This window comes from Sorex fumeus, unplaced genomic scaffold (assembly GCF_029834395.1).
Source record: "Sorex fumeus unplaced genomic scaffold, SorFum_2.1 ptg000002l, whole genome shotgun sequence".
Taxonomy (NCBI): Eukaryota; Metazoa; Chordata; class Mammalia; order Eulipotyphla; family Soricidae; genus Sorex; species Sorex fumeus.
In genome coordinates, this window is record NW_026606059.1 from 57,374,300 (window position 1) to 57,399,256 (window position 24,957).

A 24,957-nucleotide genomic window follows, 5' to 3' on the forward strand; every position below is an offset into this window, starting at 1 on the left:
AAACTTTCCCTCATTCTTTTTCATGACAATTTAGGGTACTGATCAAATGACCTCCAGCAACCTGTTACATCATGGGAAGAACACATGCACAAAAGAGGGTTATTAAATGTGCTACAGGAGTACAAATAGAAGCCACCATGCAGGTACCTAATGAGGACTTGTCTTCTGAGGTGAACCCATTCATGGCTGACTTGATATTGTCGCAAATGGTGCTGATACCTTCATTGTGTTATTTCAGCTTTAAGTATTTGGAAACTAAGGAACAAAGGATTCTTTTATATTTAGTTTTTTTTAATACTCTCACTGAGGTATATAAAATAACTGGATAGGGCAGTGGTGGTTAGATAACCTTTTATTTCAGAGTTTCAGGCAGAAGTGCCGTGCCTCAGTTTCCTTGTTGATGAGTGTGTTTGAACTAGCTGGTTGAATCAAGAGGGGGAAGGAAGAAGATGAGAAATGGAAATAATGGGGAACCATGAAGGGAAATAATGGGGAGCTAATCACCATCAGTTATATTGGTGGTGCGGGAGAGTGGCATAGCTATACATCCAAAGCATTGGCTGACCAATACTAAAAACATGAAATTTAAGCTGCAACCACCAAACTTTGTAATGTGCCTGTCAAGGTGCCAGGTAGGGTGGACAGAGGGTGTGGGGGGGGGAAGGGAGATGTAGGGGAGATAGATGGCTTATAGAACACTGGTAGATGGAAGCTGACACTGATGGTGGGATGGTGTTGAAATAGTGTATGCCTTAAACTCAACTGTCAATAATTTTGTAAATCATGGTGCTTTAAACAAAAAAGAACAACAACAACAACAAACTAGTCTAACTGAAATATAATTTACATGCCATACAATTCACTAACTTGAAGTGAACAATTTAATGGTTTTAATGTATTCATAGATGTGTCAATTCATCATCACTGTTAACTGAGAATGTTCTCACCACCTCCAAAAGAATCTTCCTGCACTTTAACTATCATCTGCTATTCTCTCCCCAGCTCCATCTCCAGCCACTAATCTCTTCTGCATCTCTGCAGATTTCCCTAATCTGAGTTTTAATATAGTGAATCATATAGAATTATGCACTACTTAAGGGTTAATGTGTTTGAAGAAATATGTTGTGAGGTGATTTTCTTCTTGTACGAACGTCATAAAGTTTATTGCACAAGCCAGGTGCACATAGTCTATGATATAACCTATGAAGACCCAAGCCATAAAATTGGTTCCTATTTGATCGAATATTCATTACATGACACACCTCACTTCTTTTTCTGGTCAAATCATATTCCATATATCACATATTGTAGATCCGCTTGTGCCAATATGGACACTCGGGCTGTTTTTTTCTTTGGGCTCTTCCAAATGATGCTACAAACATTTACAAGCTATATGAGAACATACATTTTCATTTCTCTTGAATATATATCTAAGAGAGACATTAAGAAACAGGTTGAGCTCCTTCCTCTTCCCATCACATGCCCGGTACTGTCTTCTTTCCATGTGAGGTCTCGGTAAGCATTTGTGGAGTCAGGGTAAAGAGAAAGTTGTCATCAGATTAAAGCTAATCTCCCATACGTGTTTCACCCCAGTTTCTGATCATCACCCCGGAGTCTCCACCTTTGTTGGAAAGCAACCTCCATCTTGTCTTTTCTCACTGTTACCTTGTTTGCTTCTCCTTCCTTTAGGAACTGACGAAGCAGCCATCATTGAGATCTTATCAAGCAGGACATCGAATGAGAGGCAACAAATAAAGCAACGGTACAAGGCAACATATGGCAAGGTGAGTCGGGAGGTCATAAGAAAGAGCATTGACAGTGCCCTTGATCGGGACTATTTCAGCATCCTCTATTTTACGAGAGCAGCAGGAAATGTCTTCAAAACCTGAGTTAATTCAAGAGGAAAAAAATTAAACTACTTAAAACTTAAATTGAATTCAGAAAAACTAAAATTGCTTTAACTTAGTAACCTAGAAAATCAAAATTCTATAACTCATTTTTCAAAAATAGACTTCATCTTTCTATGTTTTTTCCACTCATCTAAACTCATTACAATTATTAACTTACAAATAGTGATTTAAAGATCAATTTTAAGAGGACAGTCTTTATTTACAAATGCTTCACTTATTCAGCCACCTTCAAGAATTACCTAGTCTTCAAAAGTGATTGTTTCAGAAAACCAGAACATACCCTCCTCCATTTCATTAAGTGACAGCATCTTTTTTTTTCTTTTTTCACATCTCTTTTCTTCCCTTCCTTCTGTTGCTGTTCTATATACAGCACTAGGGCCCTGTTATCTTTAACAACACACAATGAACACAATTCAACTTTCTCTTAGTGCCATTGGAATCCTCATTATGCAAAACAAATATCAATTATTATCGCTTATTCAAACCCATATTTCTAAAACCTTTATAGTTACGATTACTCTGTGTATGTGTATAAACAGATATAGAGATAAATTTTTGTATTTGACATAGGGCAGGCAACCACCTCTTTACATTTGGGTCCCCTTACAAAGAGAACAATACTGATGAAAGCTTCATTTCTTGGGAGGCGGGTGCAGGTGGGAGAACCAAGGAGGATAACGGTGTACCAATTCAGTAAAGGAATGCCATGTTGGGTCTGATGGTTTCCACTTTGCAGAAAGGAAAGGTGAAGCTCATCTGCTGCAGTAACTTAGGTACAATCACATTCTGAAGAAGTGGGAGAACCAGGGCTCCATTCCCGGTCCTCTGGCTCCAGGGTCTGTGGGCTCCCGGAGAGTACAACACCGGGCTCCGACTGGTTTGCTGATACTCTGAAGGCCCAGCCAGACAACCAACCTTGCAGAGCTTTTGTTTCTCTCTTTGAAATCTAACTTGTCAATGACACACACTGATGACAGTGATGAAAATAAGCCACTCTAGTTCAGTTGTATCTAACTAGTTGTTGATCCCTGTCAAAGTGCCTAATGGTAGTAGCTCCACAAATCCTCTGACTCAAGAGAGAAAATCCTCCTCTCAAGAGAGAAAATGAACGCCAGACTTCTTAAATGTTACTGTGAAATAAGAGCCTTGGCTTTGAAGTGAGGACCTTTGCAAAAAAGTAGAGTGTAACTCAGCACAGAACTTTGTCAACCATTGGCTTAGTTTCCTATTCTCAGTTGTGTTTCAGAAAGCTGAGGTCACCAAAAGGGTGATCAAGAAGGGCCATCACAAAGTAAGATGTAAGAAATGACCAGATTAATGTTCCCTTATCAACTGGACTTCAAAGAGAACAGCCATTCCAGGGGATGCAGCTTGTTAGCAAGCAAACAGGGCTAGAGCTGCAGTATTCTAAGGGCCGCTGTGTCTGAAACTCAGTGTAAACACACAAAGATTTGTTTCCATACTTGTGGCTTGTAAGAGGAGGCAGCTGGAGTTTCTTTTCTCCTCTGTCCAATATAATACCCATCTGGCTTGAAAGAAGGACTTCCATTCTTTGGTTGGACCCATATCCCAGAGGCTTGACACAAGGATTTCGTGAGATATAGGCTGAAAAGGAGCAGAAGTATGGGATTGGGTGAGTGGGGGTGGGGGGGGGTGGGAGTAACACCGAAGACTCCTTTAAGATTTCAGATTCTAGAGTCTGTGCCAAACTTCTGGATTTTTCTCTCACGTCCAGAGGCTACAGCTTTACTTAAGAAATAGTTGATTTGGGCAGAATGGGGGTGGGGAAATATATAGTAGTTAAGGTGCATGTCTTGCACGCAGCTTACCTTTGTTTGAAACTCAGCACCATATTTGGTCCCCTGAGCACTGCCAGGAGTGCTCCCTAAATATAGAGCTAGGAACAAGCTCCGAGTATAGTTAAGTATGCACCCCACAAAGAAAAAAGAAAAAGAAAGACAGAAAGAAAGAGAGAGAGAAGGAAGGAAAGAAGGAAGGAAGGAAAGAAGGAAGGAAAGAAGGAAGGAAGGAAGGAAGGAAGGAAGGAAGGAAGGAAGGAAGGAAGGAGAGAAGAAAGAACACTGATTTGAGCAGGAGGCATAGCACAGGCAAAGAGCATTTGCAGATTAAGAAATAGGTCATTTAGGGAGCCAGGGATTCAGTTCAGTGAAAGAGCATTACCTTATTCAAACCCAAGTTTCAGTACCCAGAATCATGCAAAAAAGGGGAATTTTTCCTTTCTTCTGAAAGTTCCTTTTAGCATGGAATTGTTGTCATTATCATCATGTGCGGCTGGGCACCTGCAGTCCTTGACCAGCCATGTGCACTGCCTGGGGCCATGCAAACTCTGTGAGCTTCTTTACCATGATTGATATTCCCCCACCCCCACATGTCCCTCTCAGGATCCAAGAGGATTCCCAATGTTACAGGATTGCACAGAATAGTCCCTTTTATCCCTGCTGCTCCCCTGCAACTTGTTCCTCAAATATCCCACTGGGGAGATCATTGCTATCATATCCCCATAGCTCGAAAACCTCTATTCAGTCTTTTCTAGATGAATTTTGTAGGGGTGAGATTCAATAATTGAAGTAATGCCAATACTTCTACTGACTGAGTCATTTTGAGGATCAATGAAAAAGTTCTCGGAGCCCTAAAATGTCTGACAAACTCTGGATGCTCATACTCTGGTTGGTTCTTCTTGGGACTCTCCAGCCCTGAGATTCTCTCTGCCCTTCAACCAGCCTTGGGGGAAGATGAAGGTGAACCTGGGTGACCACTGCTTTCCAGAGTTGGATGCCTGTGTCTATAGAGCCTCTCCATGTCTCCAGAAAGTTTCTGCATGTCCCCGAGGCCCCGTGGTATTGATAGCAGACTTCCCCCACATGCCTTTGCCAATAAGGGTTCTCTCTCTCTCTCTTTTTTTTTTATTAGTGAGACACCATAAGGTATGGTTGTAGACTTATAAATTTTGTGCTTGGGTTTCAATTATACAATGATCAAATACCCATCCCTTCACCAGTGCCAATTTCCCACCACCACGGATCCCAGTATCCCTCCCACCCCCCATCTCCCCCATCCCACCATACTTCTGTGGCAGGGCATTCAATAAGGGCTCTCTTACTGTCTTCCTGAAGGACCTGGAGGAGGTGCTCAAGAGTGAGCTGAGTGGAAACTTCGAGAAAACAGCCTTGGCACTTCTGGACCAGCCCAGGGAATACGATGCTCGGCAGTTGCACAAGGCCATGAAGGGTCTAGGCACAGATGAGTCGGTGCTCATTGAGATCCTTTGCACAAGAACCAACCAGGTTAGTCCCTTCCAAATCCTCAGCCCTAGGCTGGAGTGTGTCTTTACCCTCATCACAGATGATGGCAACAGCCAAAAGAGAAACTACTCCCCACATTGTGCCCTATGGGTGAGCCCAGTTTGTGAGCAGAGTTGTTCCCGCTCTTTCAGTATTGCAGAGTTGATTGTGGTAGTATGACCAAACAGATCCTTGTATTGACTGAACAGATCCTTCCAGAATGATAGTTGATTGGCTTCTGTGTTTTTCTAGTGAGATGCATAGATTTATAAACAGGAGGCAAGAGTCCACATTCCCCTTTGCAGGGTTTCTGGGTGAGGCAACAGGCAGACCAAAGCAGCATGTGTGAGTAGCTGCCAGGTTGAGATCCAGGTTGAGCCTAAAGTCCAAAGTGGACTGCAGGAAATATTTTATTTCCTTGACCTTCAGTGCACTATGCTCCTGATTGTGGTGCACTGGAGATGACACACTTTGTGGTGGTCCCAGGGAACACAAACAGTGGTGCCACCAGAATTTGGTGCATGTGGAGAGGGCCTGGGGACTGAGCCTGTGACCTCACACTTTGCAAAGCAGTCCTTGGATCCCCAAGATATTGTGTTTTTTTATGAACAGAAAACTGAGGCAGTCCTCTGTTGATCAAGCCAGCCATTATTACATTATTATATCATTTTCCCAACTGCTCAGAAGATAGCATTTATCAGCAGAAAAAAAAAGTGTGTGTGTGTGTGTGTATGTGTGTGTGTGTGTGTGTGTGTGTGTGTGTGTGTGGCAGGGGAGAAAAAGTGGGGGAGCAGGGTGCAGTTTGGGTCACATCTTGCTGTTCCCAGGGGATCTTCCTGGCTCTATGCCCAGGAGTAACCCCTAGTGTTGTTCAGAAAACCATATGTGGTGGCAGAGATTGAAGCTGGGTAAGTTGCCTGGAAGGCCTTAACTCTCTTGGGCCCTAACAAAATAGTCTTAGTAAAAGATGTACATTGTTGTGCTAGACATAAAGCTACTGCAGATATTATTGACTGTAGTAACTGGGAAACCCAAACATTGGTTGAACTCTCTTCATTGTTGGGACTGCTTTATTGGGGTAGTCTGCAACAAAGCCCACAATGTCTCCGAGGTATGTTTGTATAAAGAGGCAGGGAGGGTGGTGGCGCTAAGAGGCCCTCACTAAATGACCCATGGATCCATGCCCCTCTCCAAGTCTTGTGTCCTCGCATCAGCTTTCTTGGCCCTTGGACACATGCCACCATCTCTGGGGCTGGGAAGAACATCTGCTCAGACCCTCGTGGAAGCCAATTTGTCTCTGGTTCTAGACCCCAGAGGAGCAGGAAACTCCTGAGGAAGAAGAGGGCCCACCGATCTCTATTTGAAGACTCCAGCTATATTTCCTACAAACCTTACCGAGAATGGGGCGGGCCAGCAAGGAATTGATCAGAAAACCCCAGAAGCCATTATAGGAAACATGGGTAGGAAAGTAAGCAGTGATTAGAACAATCATTCAGAACAAAATGATAATATCACTTGGATATGAAAGAGCCAATTCAGATCCGGAGGGCTGAGATCCTGTGCAGTCGCATCCACCATCCTGTACTGGGCAATCCGGTCCTCAGAGCCACTATGACAGCAGCTCCAATGGCCAATGCCTTCCTGAGCTTCCCGGGCTTCCCCTACAAGATCTTTTTTTTTTTTTATAATGTAGGAGCACTGCTATTTATTCAGCCATTGATTAAGCTGATTGAATTGGGCATGTGCTCCTTTTAAAATTTTTTTTTAAATTTTTTAAAGTTAGTTCACAATGTTTGATTACATTCAATATTCAAATACCAATCCCATCATCGTTACACCTTCCCACTACCAAATTCGAGATGTTTCGATCCCAAACCCCAATCCCTGTCCCAAAACATAATCGAAACAATATATTTCATATTGTCTGTTATGAAGAAATGCTGAATATTCTTAGAAAAAAGTGTTCATATAGGAAACAGTGTGAAGATTGTTCTATTTTGGCAGGAGCCATTAAGACATTCTACAGGATATCATTAACATGTTGTTAAAGTTTGGGCAATGTGAGCTTTGGTATACATATCTGAATATATTTCATTTCATTTCATTTCATTTCATCATCCTGTTATTCGTCGATTGCCTCGAGCAGGCCCCAGTAACGTCTCTTTCATCCTAGCCCTGAGATTATATTCAAGGCTCTTTAGGAGAATGAGACCCATCATTGTTACTGGTATTTGGCATTTTGGTACGCCACGGGGAGTTTGCCAGACTCTGCCCTGTGGGCAGGCAACATTCGATAGCCTGCAAGTTTGTCCAAAGTAGGAATGAGACAATAAGATGTCATAAAAAAAAAGTTCTGATAAGGTGTCGCGCGGCCGCATTTGCGGCTGCGCGGTTCCGGAGTCTGGATTTTATAGTCTCTGAGTCTTGGCCGCTGATGGGATTACACGGCGCCAGGGGGCCAGGTGGTGGGTGTGACCTCCGCCAACTGGAATTTGGAGGATCTGGGTGGAAGATGCTCGACTCCGATCCGAGTAGGCTTGGAGGTCTCGGCCCCGAAACCCGCGTGGCTTTGTCCCTCTGCCAGTACCTTCATGTGTGCGGAGAGTGGTCTCAGCATGGTGGTGGCTCGTCCTGGAGGTCTTCAGCTGCCGGAGCCATGGTCGGGGCGGGGAGGAAAGCTCAACCCGCTCCCCTCCAAGGGGCCCCGGGAAGGAACACCCAGGCGCGGGGGGCAGAAGACTGAATATATATATGGACATATATATACATATATATATATACATGTATATATATATTCCCCCTATGACCATGAGATCTTGAAAACTTTTTCTCCAAGGAGTTTCAGCTCCTTGACAGAGGGTGAGATTGTGGATTGTGCCCATCCTTTCCAGATTCATGACAGTCCAGTCAGGGAGACCTGGGGTGGGGGTGGGGAGTATATGCAGCAAAGTGGCGGGGGTCAGGGCCAGCCCACCTTGGCAAACTTCAGTTCATCATTATTTTTCTAATCATCTTTGACCAAACACTGTTAACCCCCCAGTCTCATTTATTTTCAGTTTCAGTTTCTAACAGCCAAAGAAGGCTCCCCTTTCTTTCTTGTCAAATAGATCTGACAGGAACTAGAAGCAAGCCCGCGGCGCGTGGGGGGAGGGGGGGATGCAGGCCCTAGGTTCAGGCAGATCGTGGTAGTGGGTTGAAAGAAGACCAGTGGGGGCAGGGATGGGTTCTACAGCACAAGTTAGTGGTCAGCCCCTACCAGCCTCCACCCACCCTCTCTCTGTCGGTCGCTGCCTTCTGCCTGAAACAACTCACAAGGGAAGCTGTGGGTTGCATCTGTTCTGACACACTGCTGGTTCAGGTGTGAGTAAGGCAACACTGAGGAGAAAATCATTCCTGTCAGGTATCCCCTAGAGATAAATGTGCAGCAGGCAAACAGCTAATGTTTGGCTAAAGGGAGACGGTGTTTGAAAGAGAATAACTGAAAAACCTAAAAGCCCATCAAGATGAGACTGGCTAAAAAAAAAAAAGTGGTAGACTGGAACATTTCGTGTCCATGCACTTGGTAGGGGAGGGAAATGACACGTGTGGAAACATACCTCCCCTAGGCTATGTATGGTCCATATGTATGTATGTATGTGATCACTGGCACACTGGCCCAGCAAACACTACTAGGTTGTGACTTTGGTGGATTTGAGCAGTGCGGGGTAAAAGTAAATACTGAAGACACAAGGTAGCTGTCTACGTATATGCACAGTTGGATCATTTACACTGAGTGAAAAAGTCAGAGAATGATTTGTCCAAATCCTGGATGGTCTCATTCAGCGGTGGGATGAAGACATAGTAGAGATTAAGGCACTTTGCTAGCGTGTGGTTGATCCTGGTTACACCCTCCACACCACAGATAGTCCCTCTAGAATTCCCAGGTGTGATCCTTGAGCACAGAGCCAGAAGAAAGCTTGAGTACCAACCCCACAGTTGCAGAACCATGGCACACGCCTGAGGCTTATCCACTGGGATGACTTCTTCAGAGGACATGGAGTGTCCAGAGATGGGTTCCCACCTCTTCCTTTTTGGCCTTTCTGCATCCCATTAACTAACCCCACCCTGGAGCATTAATTTCTCTTTCTTTTTTTTTTATTAACTCTCCTTTTTTTATTAACTCTCCTAGGAAATCACCGCCATTAAAGAGGCCTACCAAAGGCGTAAGTAACCTTTTGTTCTGACTTTGGATAAGGAATGTTCCTTTTCAAAACATCTCTGCAAAAATAAATGGGAAGTAAATCATGTACTTTCTCTCCTCCCTTTTTCTCCCTCCAAAGTCTTTAACAATAGCCTGGAATCAGACGTCAAAGGTGATACAAGTGGAAACCTAAAAAAAATCCTGGTGTCCCTGCTCCAGGTAAGAGCAAAGAGGTTTCACGGGCTTAATGATCTTGGGAAACGGTCCTCAACCACAAGGTACCACTGTGGAGGGAAGGGCACTGTAAATCAGCATTTTCCTTCTTTTATGAAAAATGTTGAGATCATCAACCCAGCCTCTGGGAATTATCCAATTGGCACTTTCCCCAACATAATGATTTGCTAATCCTTTGCGATTTGTAATCCTTCTGCTAATTATCTTTTTTAAGCATCACCACCTCAATTTGCTCCCAGAGAGAATGGGTAACCTGCCCATGCTTACATACCCAGGAAGGAGCAATAACAGAGACACAAGAACACAAGAACTATGATCTTCAAGGGGTCTTTTGCATAGCACAAGTCTACATTCCCTTCTGATATTCACCCAGGTCTAGCTAGACCTGTAACAGCTGCAAAGAGTCGGTTGAGAAAGTAGGACTTTCAGAACTGGCCTCGTTAGGATTCAAACCCAGAATTCCAGGCAGTCTATCCTCCTTTTACTCCCCCCATCTTTATGAGTTTTGCACTTTTCTTCTGGTTCATCTTTTTCCCCATGAACAGAGACTAACAGCAGAGCAGCAAACAGGAGCTATAAGTTTTCCATTGCTATAGTAACAAGTTGCCTCAAACTTATTCTGATCTACGAACTTAGAGTGGGTGAGGAATCCAAGTACTCACTAGTCAAATTCTTCCCTGGGGGGTCTCACCCTGCTAGAATCAAGGAGTTTCTCAAGCCTGTGTTCTCCTCTGAGATCTGAGGCTCTCATTCAAGTACAAATCTGGTTGTGCACAGAATTAAGCTCCTTGTAGCTAGATGATAACTGACATCTGGTTTCCTTGTTAGCTGCCAGCCTTAGACCGTGCTCATCTCTGAGGGGCCACCTGCAGTTCCCTGCCAGGTGCCTTCCAGACACTTCATAACAAGGAGCCAGGCCAGCAAAGGTCATTTCTTTGACTTCTGGCATCTCTGCTCAGCTAATTGGATCAGACCCATTCAGCACATCCCTTTATATTAACTCATCTGATTAGGGATCTTAATTACCTCTATAAATATCATCCCATGGCTCTATTAAAGCAAGATCCTTATGGGAGTGAGAGCTCATCAGAGTCACAGCCTCGCTCGCACTCATGGGAGCTGGATTACAGAAGAGTATTGGTCCTTACAGTCAGCTTTGATTTCTGACTGCCATAAAGGTTGGATTCCAGGACCTTCCTTGACCAACTCTCAGGGTTCATGAAAATGAAAACCCGGAGAGGGGACATTTGATATTTTGGAAGGAAGACAACTCGTTCCCACTGGATTCACTCTACCAAGTCTCATCAGGTGGCTTTCTGCCTGCTTTGCAGAGCTCAGAGGAGTTTTGGGGAGTCCCTGATTTCTAGAAGAAAGGGAAAAGTGTTGCTTGGGAAATGAATTGGCTGTGCCCAAAAGATGGCAGCAAAGAGCAGCACTGGCAGACGTAACCTTTCCCAAGGCAGCCGGACTGAGTGCAGGACTTTCCCTTTCTCTGTGGCCAAGCAGGAACATAACAAGATGTTGATTTTTCTAGGCTAATCGCGATAAAGAAGATGATGTGGACAAAGATTTAGCTGGCCAGGACGCCAAAGATCTGTATGATGTAAGTGTGCCCAGATGTGCCCGGTTTCAGCAAATTCTTCTGTTTTAACTCCTTGGCATTGTTTTCAACAAACATCTCTTTATTTCACGTGACTGGGAATTACTCAGAAAAAAGATATGATCTCTGGCCCATAAATATTCATATTTCCACTAAAATATAAAATAATGTGCTTGGTTACTCAATCTGGCCTCTTTTCAGGGCTTGTTTTCTAGTTTCCTATATGTTAGGCCTGCTCACAGTCCTGTAGACTTAGGTTGTTTTTTTTTTTTTCTTCACAAAAAGACTTTTGAAATGTCTGCATTTGCTCCCCCAGGCAGGGGAAGGCCGTTGGGGCACAGATGAGCTTGCTTTCAATGAAGTCCTGGCCAAGAGGAGCTACAAGCAGCTACGAGCCACCTTCCAAGCCTATCAAATTGTAAGTAATCAAGTTCTAGAGCATCCAACTTCATGCTAAAACATAATCTTAAGTTGCTTCTAAAAGAAGCCAAGAATGGGCAAATGTTGCTGGAGGGATCCTTGACAATATCAGTTCTCAACTAAGGAGTGACTTTTGTCTTCTGCACCCTTAAAACACTTAGAGTTGTCATATTGAGTGGGGTTGGAGAAGGCAGTGCTTGTGGCATCTAGTGGGTGAGGGTGGCCACGAAAGCTATTCAATACCTACAATATGTCAGCGAAGCTTCACGAACAAAGAATCATCAGGCCCCAAAGGCAGCATCAGTGTAGCAAAAGGCCTAGACTCAATGGTCGGGGGGTCAAATTCTGGTTCTGGCAAATGAACTAAGATCTCTTTCCTCATCTGTGAATCCTGGGCCATGTGAAAGAAGACTTTTTTCACCACCACACTCAATGGAATTATTCTAAGAACTGAATCAGATAGTAACCGGGAGATGGTTCAAAGGGCTGGGGCACATGCCGGACACACACTAGGCCTGCCTGCTCCCAGGTACCACTTATGTAGCCCTGGGGGGGAGGGGGGAGCACACATCCAAGTATCACCGGAAATGGCCCTGACCTTCAAAACCCTACCTGGTAGCCTCCTCACCACACACAGAGTTAAATAAACTAGTGGCAGTACAGAGGTTAAGGCACTTGCCTGGCACATATAGCACTGCCAGGAGTGATCCCTAAACAGAGAGCCAGGAGTAAGCCCAGAGCACTGCTGGATATAACTCTGAAACCAATAAATAAACTCAGAACTGGGGTCAGAGAGATAATACAGAGGTTAAGGTCCTTGCTTTGCACACGATACAACCTCATTTGATGCCTGGCACAACCTACGGTCCCCCAGCACTGCTTGGAGTGATCCCTGAACACAAAGCCACAAGTAAGCCTTGAGCACCACAGGGTACAGATTACCCCAAAAAGGAAAGAAAGAAAACCAAAACTCAGAATGGTATTTAGCATATGGAAAGCATATAGATACTCACTCTTATTATTCCAGTTTACAAGTGGGCTAGTACTGCCCATTTCTCCAAAGTCAAATGGAGTACACCTCAGATACACTCCCGAAAAGTTGGGTCTTGAAATTGTTTTCAGACAATTTAATTTTATCTAAATTTAATTTTTAATCCAACAAGATGAGTGAATTTTTTCAAGACACTAAATAGTGAGTCCTTTCCTGAAATCAGTCTTTAACAACAAGAAATATTTTGTTGCTTTTATCAGAATATTTTTCTTGATCAGAATTATCAGAATATATATTTATGTTTTTAGTCTCCTATTTTATATTTGTAAATAGTTTTTTTTACCCAGTTCAATCACTTTTGTGCCTGTACCTCATTCCAACTTCCCAACAATACGGTAACTGTGAGGTAGGCTAAACAGTCATTGTTAGATGCCAGACAAGGAACGCCTGCCCAAGATGGGAACCATCTGTAACTTATCAGGACCACACAGCAAGCCAGTAGCTCAAAGTGGACAAGAACTCCAAGATTCTCCAGTCCACACTCCAGCCCCGGCTGGAGCTGGCCGCAGCTCATTCGAAATACTGTTTCCTATGGTTGCCAGTAGATGGGAAGACAATAAAGCTTCGGAATTTTATCATCACCGTCTATGAGCCTGAAGGGCCATCTGCTTTCAGATCCTGCCCAGTGTCCTGATCAAAGGCAGCTGGCCCCCGTCCCAGGGTCTCCGGTGCCTGGAGCGCTGTGGACTCTGAGCCTGAGGTTTTCTCTCTCACTTAGACCCTCTTCCCACATAAATTCAGCCATGGATGGAGTTTCTAAGAACTGCCTGCCACAGATGCAGACTACAGAAACACACATAACGTGTATGTGTGTGCTGTACATACAGAAACTAACCAATACCAGAGGATAGTTTCTAGGAGAATAATTCTCAAAATTGATGCCCACATACCGTCCTTGGTGTTGCATGAGAAAATGTTCAAATTGAGAATCTTTAGTTTCCTCCCTTTGCCTTCTTCTGCCTCAAAGTTCAGCAGGAAGGAGAGACATACTTACAAGGTCAAAATATGTATCACAGGTACACATACCCACAGTCCGACTGACTGCCTCCCCCATCACACCCTCTAACACATCCCCTCCCCTCTTTAAGCATCTTTAAGCCCATGTTTGAGAGTTTAGTCATTTCACAGCTGCAGTCAAAGCCAGATGGCAGAGGCTAGGCATATGTCAGCTTGAAAAGCCTGATTTTAAGAGAAAAACATCTCTTTCCCTATCCTTCAGTTTCCCTGCAGGTAATGGTACCCGATTAGGAAAAAACCTTCATAGCTCATTTGGAATCTGCCTTGTTAGAGTGTTTTTGTACCAAGATTAGAAAGCCTGGGCTCCAAAGAGCCCCCTAAGCATTTAAGATTCCTGGTAACTGCAGAGAAAATTCTCTAACTTTGTGAAGAAGAGTGGAAATAGCTAGGGCCATTCATTCCCATGGAGCACTGCGCAGAGCCCCTGGAGGCACCTTTGTAGCTACAAAGAGCAGGCGGGGGCGGCGGCAGAAATAGAGAAGGGAGGCAATACTGTCTCATAATGGGCAAATAGTGCCCCCTAAGATATGCAATGAAGAGCCCCTGAGTGAGCAGAAGCCTGAGCTGTGCTGGGCGAAGAAACCCACGTCCCATCTCCCCCAAACAACTGGTCTTCTGCCTTGGATGCTAAAAATTCTACAGAAATGTGAAGAACCCAGTTCCAGGCCATCCTGAACCATAGAAACAGAAAGTGGATGCCTGGGACGACTTTGTGTTTAAGCAAATGCAAATCTGTGTGAAAGCAATATCCTCAGGAAACACAATCTCAGTCTAGGGAGCAAGAACCCTGTTTGGAGGAAAGTGAGAGCATTTCTTTCCAAAAGAGCAGCCCCCACGTTAAACTCAAGATTGAGAGCAGCTCAAGGACAGGGCTGAATGCGGTCAAGCCCTCCTGATCTAGCCTCCCACCCCCCCCCCACCATCCCCCCCTCCCCACACACACAGATACACACAGCCGCGCGCGTGCGCGTGCGCACACACACGCTCAAACGTCAAGTCTCGAGACTTGCAAATCATGCCAAGGAGGTGAAGGAGCCCTGCTTTGCTTTGCTTTGCTTTGCTTTGTTCCGTCTGCACCTCCTCCCCCACATCTTTTGTGCTTTGAATCCCCAAAAGAGTATTTTGTTTACATACTTTTAAAACAAACTCTTCTGGTGTGTCCAAAAGGCCTCAACTATGTAGAGACTCCCAAATTGTGTCAGAGCTTCCAAAGATCGCTTCTAAGAAAAAGTCTCAGTATTTTTAATCTTTGCCTGCCTTCTCTAAACCCAACACAGAGCTCTCCTTTCTTGCTATTTGCCTGCCCTGGGCTTGGCCCGGGTGGTACTTGTGTTAAGCATAGTCACAATTTACTCTGAACTTCAGCTTCTATAAATATTTGGAAAGAGTCCTAATGTGCACTGCTGTGAGCGAATATAGGATCATTTGGAATCAGCCCAGTGTGAAGAAGAGGGGTGCTTGGACGTGGTTGAGCTCCCACTTCCAGCTGGCGCAACCCAACTCTCTCTGAACCATCAGACCAAGTCTCCACCAGGAACATCACAGCCCCCACTCATCTATCCTAAACTGTAGGTACCTGAGCACTGCTTCTCAGGTGACAGGAGACCACAAAAGTGTCGGGAAGATAGTTAGAAACACAGCCTTCTAGAAAACTGGAAATGGAAAGAAATTTTGAAATAAATTTTGCAAATAAAAACCAAAGAATAAAAACCAAGTGTGATAGTACTCATTGTTTTGATTTTTCAGAGGAGGAAACTGAGGCTAAGTGGGATCAGATCTAAACTAACTCAGCCAGGGGATCCCCACTCAAATAACTGGAGACAATCACTCACAGCTCTGCAAGGCACAGAGCTGGGCAGGAGACCCTTAAGGTCACATGACCTGATCTGGAAAAATTTAAGGCTTTTATTTTCTTTTACAAAGTCACCTTATTTTTTTCATTCCCCTCAAATTGTTTTTCTCTCCATGCCTCCTTTCCCTCAGGTGACCTTTGTTCTGTTGTCAATGCCAACATATTTGTCTCTGTTTTGTCTGCTCATCAATTTGATTTTTTAATATTCACACATGGGTACTGCCATCCAATACTTGTCTCTCTTACTTCTCTCTTTCCTCCAGCTTCTTCCATTGTGCTGCAAATAACAAGTCATCATCTTTTTCATAGCTGAATAATATTCCATGATAAGCCCCAGACTCATCTGGTCTACTGCCCCTTTTCAGAAAAAAAATTATCATTTGGGTTTTTCCACTGGGTTATTGGGAATATCCACTTGGGTTATTCCATTCCCCTCAGGGGTGCAGTGTCACCTTCTCTGGAAAACACTGGTATAAATTTACCCCATCTCTTCTAACCAATGTCTCTCAGTGGCACTTGGGCTACTTTCCTATTTAACTCTTATAAACAATGCTGCAATAGAGCATAGTGTTTTCAGAAGAAGAAGGACCTCCAAATGCACCAATGTCAAAAGCAAAACCTAAAATAATGTCTGGATTTTCTCTTTCTAGCTCATCGGCAAAGATATCGAGGAATCCATCAAAGAAGAAACCTCGGGAAATCTTCAAAAGGCCTACTTAACTCTGGGTAAAAAGCTAAGAGAACCCCTGTCTTAGGATCTCCCTGTCTTTGGTCAGGCCTCCTGGAAGCAGAGGCAGAGACAGATGTGTGCATACAGGAGACTGCATAGGGAAATTATTTGGGGGAACATCTCACACATCACAGTATTGGTCAAGGGAAAGAGTGAACTTGATATAGGTATAACAGGGCCGGGGAGCCAGATGACCACAGTGCAAGAAAGGGGCCAGTTCGTTGCAACCCAGGTTGGCATATGGGCAAGAAAGATCTCCCATGGAGGCCATTCCTGGGGATAGACTCAGCAGTGAGCAGTGAACAGACCTGCGTGGTTCCTAAATAGGGAATCTGGCACCCCATAAGACAGTGGGTCCTCCAACAAGCATCTATCAACTGCATGGGGCCACAGCCTCGGCTCCAGGGAAGTATGCAATGCCTATGATACACAATCAAAAGGCGCCCCCCCCCCCCCCATCCAATCCATGAATAAGTGTTTGCATATGCCTGGTGGCTTGAGGGTATCTTTACCCACTTGGTACCCTTCAACATTTGGAATGAATGAGGTCTGTTTAGAAAGAAAAAGAGGAAGACCAGCTCTTGACTCTGCCAAGCAAACCCCAGAACCTTCTCTCCAGGTGTTGCCCAGAGGCAGGAAATAGCAGAGCAATAGGCATGGGGCTCTGTCTGGCAGGCTTCTTTCTCCTTTCTGAAAGGCCTGGAATGAAGGCATTGTCCATTGTCCACACTCCCGCCCATGGTGAGGAGTCCAGGGCACCATCCCAAATGGCACAAGAAACGGGGAGACTGATCCACAGAAGAGCAGGAAGAACTGAAAGGCAGCCCTGGTAGTTAAAAAATGTGCTCACACTGCCAGACTTTTTGTTTTATTTTGCTTTTTGAGGTTTGTTTCCCCCCCCCTTTGGGGGAAACAATGTCAGCAATTGATATTTTTTCCATCCATCCTCCTCATTTTGCACTCAAAATAGAAGATTTCGATTGTGATGTACAGAAACCTAAGCATCCAGAATGTCACTCTGACTCACACTGGGTCCATGTGGGTCCTTAGGCCCTCTAGGAAGACTCCCTGGTGTCAGTCTCAAAGGTCTACAACCTCTTTCATGCTTGCAGTGCAGAGAATCAGGGAAATATCAGAATTCAGTTAAACAATATTAATTATTAATGGTAATAAAACCATTAACTTCTTTGGCCTTAACTTAGCATCTGCTTGCACCAAGGTAGTAAGTACATTAGGAGTGAAGATAAGTAAATAAAGTGCAGTTCCTGTTCGGAAGATGTTTAAAGTCAGGGGCAGGGAGTCATCTCAAAGGGATGGAGGGCATGATTTGCATGCGTCAGTTTTGATCCCAGAACCACATGTAACCCCCGAGCACCATCAGGGTTGCCTTGGTGGCCCCTAATGCTTGTAGCACTGTACGACAGGGCCCAAGGACTAATCATCTGGCCCAGTTGGCATCTAGAATGCTCTGGGATCCCCTGAATACTGCTCAGGAGACATCCCCCACACCCCCAAAAAAGAAGCTTAAAATTCATGGTGGTGGAAGCTTAAAGTTGAAGCATAAATCCACAGTTATAGATATGGTAAGGAGGAAAACAAACCTCACCAGAGCATAAAGGGTCCAGAGGAAGGAAAAGTGCAGTTCCCAGAGATAGGAACCATGAAATACAGGAGTTAGATATACCCCCAGAGGCTGCTAATATAGATGTGACCTAGAAATAACCTGGAAGAAATGATACAAACAGTAGAATCTGTCTCTGTGACTACATTGTACAGATCATCTCACCCTTCTCCCACTGAACTCATAAGGACCCCAGATTTTAGATAAATCAAGGAGGAGGGGCTAGGAGACCTAATGATTAGAAGATCACTTATCACAGTAGGAGCCCATGGACCACCTGCATCAGAATCACCCAGAGGAGGCATGAAAAGACACAATCTCCTGGGCTCCACCTCAGGTTCAGCATTTGGAACCTTCAAATATAATGACCAGACTTCACGCTTTTAGGAGCTCCCCAGGGGAAATCTGATCATGGGAATGACACTGGAACTTTGGTGGTTCGTGCAGTAAGGCTTATACACAATACAGGTGTATTAAACTGATCACTGACCATTTATATTATATAAACTAAAGGCAAATCAAAAAAATTTTAGTTTAAAATTTTTTAATAAAACACACACCAAACTTTCCGAGGGGTTAGCTAATGTTCACTGGAGCTGGAGGAGCAGAAGATAGTATAAAGGCTGGCTTCCCTCCTTTCTACCTGGCATGGCCCATCCAAACATTTAAGAGAAATTATATATTCTAGGAAGAAGGTAACAACTCAAAGAGTACATAGCTGGGGCTGAAGAGGATAGTGCAAAGGTTAGGGCCTTTGCCTGCCTCTGGCCACCCATGACTTGATCCCCAGCACAAGGCACCCAGCAGAGCATCCTACCCAGGGACAGAGCCCCAGGACTCAGAGATTGTCTTGCAATAAAATGGAGGTCAATCTGTGTTTCCCCTCCAGAACCTCATTCCAGAATCTTGCATCAGAAAAAAAAAATGTTTCTGCTGGTGAGAATCTTGAGCTCTGCAGGGAGAATCTGTGGATGTCTTTGGATACCTCCTTCTTCTCCTTCTCCTTCTCCCTCTTTCTTCCCCTTCTCCTCCTCCTTCTCCTTCCCCTTTATCTTCCCCTTCCTCTTTTTCAGCCCTTGCACTCCTCTTCCTCTTCCTTCTCCTTCTTCCTTTCTTTTTCTTTTCCTCCTCCTCCTCCTCCTCCTCCTCCTCCTCCTCAGGTCTCCTGAGTTCTGGCAAGAGTGATCCCTGAGCACAGACCTGGGAGTAATCCCTAAGGAGCAAACCCTGAGGGAGTAAACCCTAAACAGAGTGGGGCCCAAACTCCCCCTGCGCTTTCAAAAAAAGGATGAGAAAGAGTAGATGGCTCATTCCATCAAAGTGTTAATCTTGGTGAACCCACATAATCCTGGGAGCAAGGGGAGAAAAAGAATGACCTGTTCCCTGGAGTAGAGACACCGCATCATTTGGCTGGTGAACTGAAACTGTGCTTCACTAGTTTGTGACTCAGAAGAAAGATGGTGAGCAAGGACAGGACCAAAAAAGAGCAACTGGCAGCTTCCTCGGAAGGTGGCCCGCAATCCAGACATCTTACCCAGCCACACCCTAGACCCCCACCTACAAAGGTGGTAGGGAAATTAAGAAACCTCAAGTTGAGGTTCATACAGTAAACACCTGAGAAAAACAAGGCACCCAGCAGAGCATCCTACCCAGGGACAGAGCCCCAGGACTCAGAGATTGTCTTGCAATAAAATGGAGGTCAATCTGTGTTTCCCCTCCAGAACCTCATTCCAGAATCTTGCATCAGAAAAAAAAATGTTTCTGCTGGTGAGAATCTTGAGCTCTGCAGGGAGAATCTGTGGATGTCTTTGGATACCTCCTTCTTCTCCTTCTCCTTCTTCTCCCTCTTTCTTCCCCTTCTCCTCCTCCTTCTCCTTCCCCTTTATCTTCCCCTTCCTCTTTTTCAGCCCTTGCACTCCTCTTCCTCTTCCTTCTCCTTCTTCCTTTCTTTTTCTTTTCCTCCTCCTCCTCCTCCTCCTCTTCCTCCTCCTCCTCCTCTTCCTCCTCCTCCTCCTCCCTTATAGTTCTTATTTGTCTGAAGGGGTTTGTTTGACTTGATTTTGGTTTAACACTCCAGGCACCATGGCCTGGGGTGAATCTTCTAGAATCTTTACCAGAACAGTATAAAGTTGACTTCTTTAAGACATCTCCCTTCTGATTCAGTCAGAGCCAAGGGCAGCCAGGTACCATGTGAGGCCAGCCCAGTTCTCTCGATGGGTGGAGGGTAGGGATCTTCATGTGAATCCACAAAGCCTGAATACTTTGCATTGTCTTTCCCCTCACCCCGTACCCCCACAGTAAGGAGTGCCCAGGACCGTGCGGAATATTTTGCAGACTGCTTGTATGAGGCCATGAAGGGGGCAGGGACTGATGAGAAGACGCTCATTCACATCATTGTGACCCGAGCCGAGGTAAGACCCCCATCAGCGCTCCCTTCACTCTGATACCCAGACATCATAAACAAACTGCCCTTTGTCAGGAACCTATGGACAGCCAAAAAATACTAGAGACAATCTTGACCTTCCCAGATGTTTTGCGGGAAAGGGTGGGGTGGGGTGGGGGGGGTGTTGGTATGGGTGGAACTGTACTTCAGTCTCTTTAAGAAAAAGACAATAATGATAATTGCTTCCATTTTTGTCACCGGTGACTCCAGAACATTAGGAGGCAACCTGGACAGATAGAGGCTCTGGGCTCCAGCAATCCCCACTGAATCCATATTGAGGGTGACCAAGCAGAGGCCCTGGGAGGGCAGCCACAGACAGAGTCACCTCAAGGCAGAAAGAGCAAGCAGATGAATGCCTCGCCCCTAAGCTAGGCCCTTCATTGACTTGAATATCTCAACAGTACAATTTTGAACAAGAAACATCGGTAGAAGACAGTGTGTCTCATTCATCTCTTTGTTACAAACCCAGCATGCTGCAGAAGAGCCTTCTTACATTCAGTGCTTCCTTAATCACAGTTTTCTTCCCAAAAATGCTCATGCCACATAGCTATTGCATATCAGTTTATACTCCATAACAAAAAAAATTTTTTTACTTTTTTACTTTGTTCACTCTCTGAGAACCAATGTTTGCCTCATGAGGAACCATATTGCCTCCCCAAGGGCTTAGGAGCCATTGTCATAATTAACAGTGAAGAATCTGGAATAGAGGCCACTGAGAGAAGAAACTACAAATAAAGGGGGAAGGGCATCAAGTCTACAGTAAGAGAAACCATGAGGCACAAAGTAGAACCAAACACTTAAAACCCACAGACCTTGTCACTCAAAAAATGATTAAATAAAAGGCAGGGGAACGCTCCCCACCCAAATTCTGGTCACAGCTTTTTGACAAGTAATACTTAACACGTGACATTGTTTTTAATAGAATTTAGCAACAAGATCATTCTTTCGTTTTGATTTCTATTCCTGGAATTTCTCTCCTCTTCCTCCTCCTCCTCCTCCTCCTTCTCCTCCTCCTCCTTCTCCTCCTCCTCCTCCTCCTCCTCCTCCTCCTCCTCCTCCTCCTCCTCACACTTTTCTTTCTCTCTTGAAGTTCATTTCTACTTCTCCTCCTCCTTTCGGTCAGCCTCAGTTCCTTTCATTCACTCTCCTACCTGACTCCGAATCTCTCTTGCCCTTTGCTCTCTAGTCTCTAACTTCTCTCTTGCTCTGTTTTTGCAAATCAATCATCAGCTGAAGTCTTAAGAACCACTAAGAGATCCAAAGAAGCAGGTTGGTTACAAAGCAGGGAAAACAAAACAAAACCCAAAGGGAATTGGATGGGTCGGAGCATTTCAGGGTTCCATGTTTCCATGTTCCTCCCCTACAGGCCAGAGATGTTTGTTCCAAGATATTCAAGCCCATCTCATCAGTACTGACCACGTGTCCTGGGTCATTTCTATGCATGAGCCATTTTTTTCAAAATGCTTCAGGCCAAGTTAAATAGAACTGGTGAATCTTCCGAACAGCCAAAATCATGGGGAACAAAACAGAGCCTCCAGTGTTCCCTACCCTATCCCTGCACTCACCCATCCAGGAAGTACACTATCAGGGCGACACCCTCCACCTGACACTACTCTCCTGTTCTGCACCCACTTGGAACAGCTTCTCTGTCTCCCATCTTCTCCTCTCATCTTTCTCCTATTCTGCCTCTAACGGGGGCTAAATAAAAAGAACCAGAAACCTGAGCCACGGCTTGTGAGTCTAGAATACAAGATAGAGTCTAAATCATAAAACAGAAGAAGAACAAAGGCTTCCTGGTTAAAGAAAGCTCTGTGCTTCTTATGAGACTCACTGTTCTGCCTGAAATTATACACTTTCTGGTGCCAATGCTATCTCCCTTGCAATAGGTTGTTAAGAGTCTTTAGAGAAGAATAATCTTTTCATATGTTTTCTTCTGAGTCCTTACCTCACCTCCAAGGCCTGGCTCTATCATGGTTTTAATGAATTAGATTGGTCACAGATCCCACAAAATGGCATTGTGATGAATTTTGTTGATTGGCAATAATATCTTTGTGGATTGGGGTACAGAGGGAAAAAGAGACTTAATTTTAAATCTCAGTGCTAACAACTCTCTTAATTCAATACTGAAATTAGTAAACTGAAGCCCAAATCAGATCTATTCCTTTGGTCTTTGTAAAGTCATTAACTTTAAAATGACTTTTTTTGAATTTCAAAAGTATCATTTGGTCCACATCAAAATCAGAGGAAGTGTAAATTTTCTGTGTCCTAAATAAATTCAGACTAAAATACAGACATCTCTGTAGTGTCGGGCAGCTGAACTCAGCCTCCCTTTTCTGATTCATCCAATAGGAATAATAACAGTCCTCTCTCAATGGGTTGTTTCACGACTCAAAATGAACAAATGAGAATCACTCACAAGTTAGAACAATGCCTCCCTTTGTTTATGGTGAACATGTTCCAGATGTTCTTGTCCCCATGGCTATTGTCATCTCTCCTCCAGGTGGACCTTCCGGAGATAAAAACCAAGTTCCAAACGAAGTATCAGAAGTCTCTCGCTGACATGGTTGATTCTGATACCTCTGGCGACTTCCGGAAATTGCTCTTGGCCCTCTTGCGTTGATCCAGGCCAGGCCAGTAGGAACACAGGGAAGAACCATCTTTGTCAAGAGCCCATTCCAAAGCATTTGTGCAATGCAAGTCCAAAACAAATCTCTCAAGTCCTGATTTATTTTCTTGGCAGTTTGAACATTATGGCGAAGTCAAGCTGTTTAAGTTAAGGGCAGCAGCCACAGGATTGGGCAGGTCTCCCTGAATGTGGGTTTGGCAGGTATCTGGGCTGTCTCTTAACCTTCCTTTATGATGATAACCGGGGGCTTCCGAAGCATAAATGAAATCAGCATATTATGCATCTGTAGTAAAACATTTTTAAGACTCTGTAAAAGCACAAGGATGTGCATATTCTGGGCAAAGACCGAATTATTACATATGAGGAATACAAAATCAACCAATTAACTTTCCTTCTGTGTAGTCAACGCTAATTAAAGTTAAGGATTATGCCTCCACCAGCTTCTTTTTGAAAGACTGGATTGATTTATTTTTGTTCTTGTCTTAGAAATGTATGACTTGTGGGGCCAAATAGATAGTACAATGGGTAGGCATTTGCCTTCCATGTAGCTGACATGGGCTTGATCCCCAACACAACATATGGCCCCCCGAGCCCACCAGGAGTGATCCCTGAGTACAGAGCCAGGAATAAGCCCCAAGAATGCTGGGTATAGCCCAAAACAAAAACAAAAAATGTATAACTTGTAAGATTCAAACAAAATATTGAAAATAATAAGTTACGTTTCTTAAAAATCCACCAACAAGACTAATAGCAAAGAAACTATTAGCTTGCCTATGTGAAATGTCACTAAGCCAAATTAACTGCTACCTGGTTGAAATGGTTTTTCTGAATTCCCTAGATATTGTGCCTATTTGGATCTTCTTGTCTGATCCTCAGATGATTAAATTGTGCACAGTGCCATTCAGATCCAGGTCAATATTCTGACTTTAAAGTGTATAGATCCCACACCAATAAAATCTATGTTCCAAGATGTTTGCAGACACAGAAGTCTGTCAAATAAGATGTATGCTTTCAATGAGGACAGTTAGCACTCACTGGATAATTTCATGTGCCTAGCATTGCCAATAAGCATCGTTTATCCTCCAAAGGCAGAAGAGTTCATTTCCCATACTAGTAATGTAGATACATACCTCCAATCATCTTCAGGATGTTGTGAGCTCCTTCATTAGGGCATAGGAAGCACTCTCCCCTGAGTAAAATGGGAGTGCATGGCTCTACCTATGGGGAGTAGGGAGTGAGCAAGTCACAGAGATGCGTTTGCACTGGGTTTTGCATTGAATCTATCCAGAAAAACAAAGAAAGTGGCATGGACAGAGGTTCAGAGGCTAGAGAGAAAGAAAGGGCAGGAGTTCTAGGTCAAACTCAGGAGCACCATCTTGGCTTCCCATGTCAGGACCAAACCCCACCTGCAAAGAAAGTGCCCCAGCTACACATTTCTTTGCCTCTGCATAACACATAACTGTAAACATACAAAGCCATCCTAACCACACAACACACAAGAAACAATCCCAAACTGTAAAGGTTACAGTAGTTCAGCAACAAAGAAACTCTACAGGATTAGTGAGTAAAGATTCTAGCCTGGATAACCCAGGTGAGTAAGACTGTGCTCTATAACCTCTCTGATCAGGAATTTAGAATAAAATTGTTGAGGATGCATAAGGAGTACAAAGAAACAATGGGATACACTGCCAATCAAACACACAATATGAGAGCAGAAATGAGGAACATAGAAAAGAAACTACAAACAGATATGGCAGATCTGAAAAACCGGGTAGGTGAAATGAAAAACTCACTTAAAGGCCTTAGTAGCAGAGCAACAGCTGCTACTGTTACAGAATCAGTGAGCTCCAAGATGAGGTGGAGAAAATCTACAGACTGCAGCAGAAGATGGAAAGGAGGCATGAAAGGGGGGGGGGTGCATTCTGGAAACAACAAAATCCATTCTCCTGGGGAAGGGATGTGATAAAAGGA

At 44.3% G+C, this 24,957-nt stretch overlaps 1 protein-coding gene across 1 annotated transcript in view; it reads left to right on the forward strand.

Moving 5' to 3' along the window:
* The window catches only part of ANXA13 (annexin A13), a 64,556-nt gene extending 41,153 nt beyond the window's left edge, over window positions 1-23,403 (forward strand). Inside the window, exons 4-12 of the mRNA XM_056111536.1 lie at window positions 1,690-1,784; window positions 5,045-5,215; window positions 9,381-9,414; window positions 9,532-9,611; window positions 11,161-11,229; window positions 11,543-11,644; window positions 16,217-16,292; window positions 20,216-20,328; window positions 22,861-23,403. Coding sequence (XP_055967511.1) covers window positions 1,690-1,784; window positions 5,045-5,215; window positions 9,381-9,414; window positions 9,532-9,611; window positions 11,161-11,229; window positions 11,543-11,644; window positions 16,217-16,292; window positions 20,216-20,328; window positions 22,861-22,980 — 860 coding nt within the window. The 3' untranslated portion in view covers window positions 22,981-23,403. The remainder of the gene's footprint in view (window positions 1-1,689; window positions 1,785-5,044; window positions 5,216-9,380; window positions 9,415-9,531; window positions 9,612-11,160; window positions 11,230-11,542; window positions 11,645-16,216; window positions 16,293-20,215; window positions 20,329-22,860) is intronic.
* The last annotated feature ends 1,554 nt before the right edge of the window (window positions 23,404-24,957 follow it).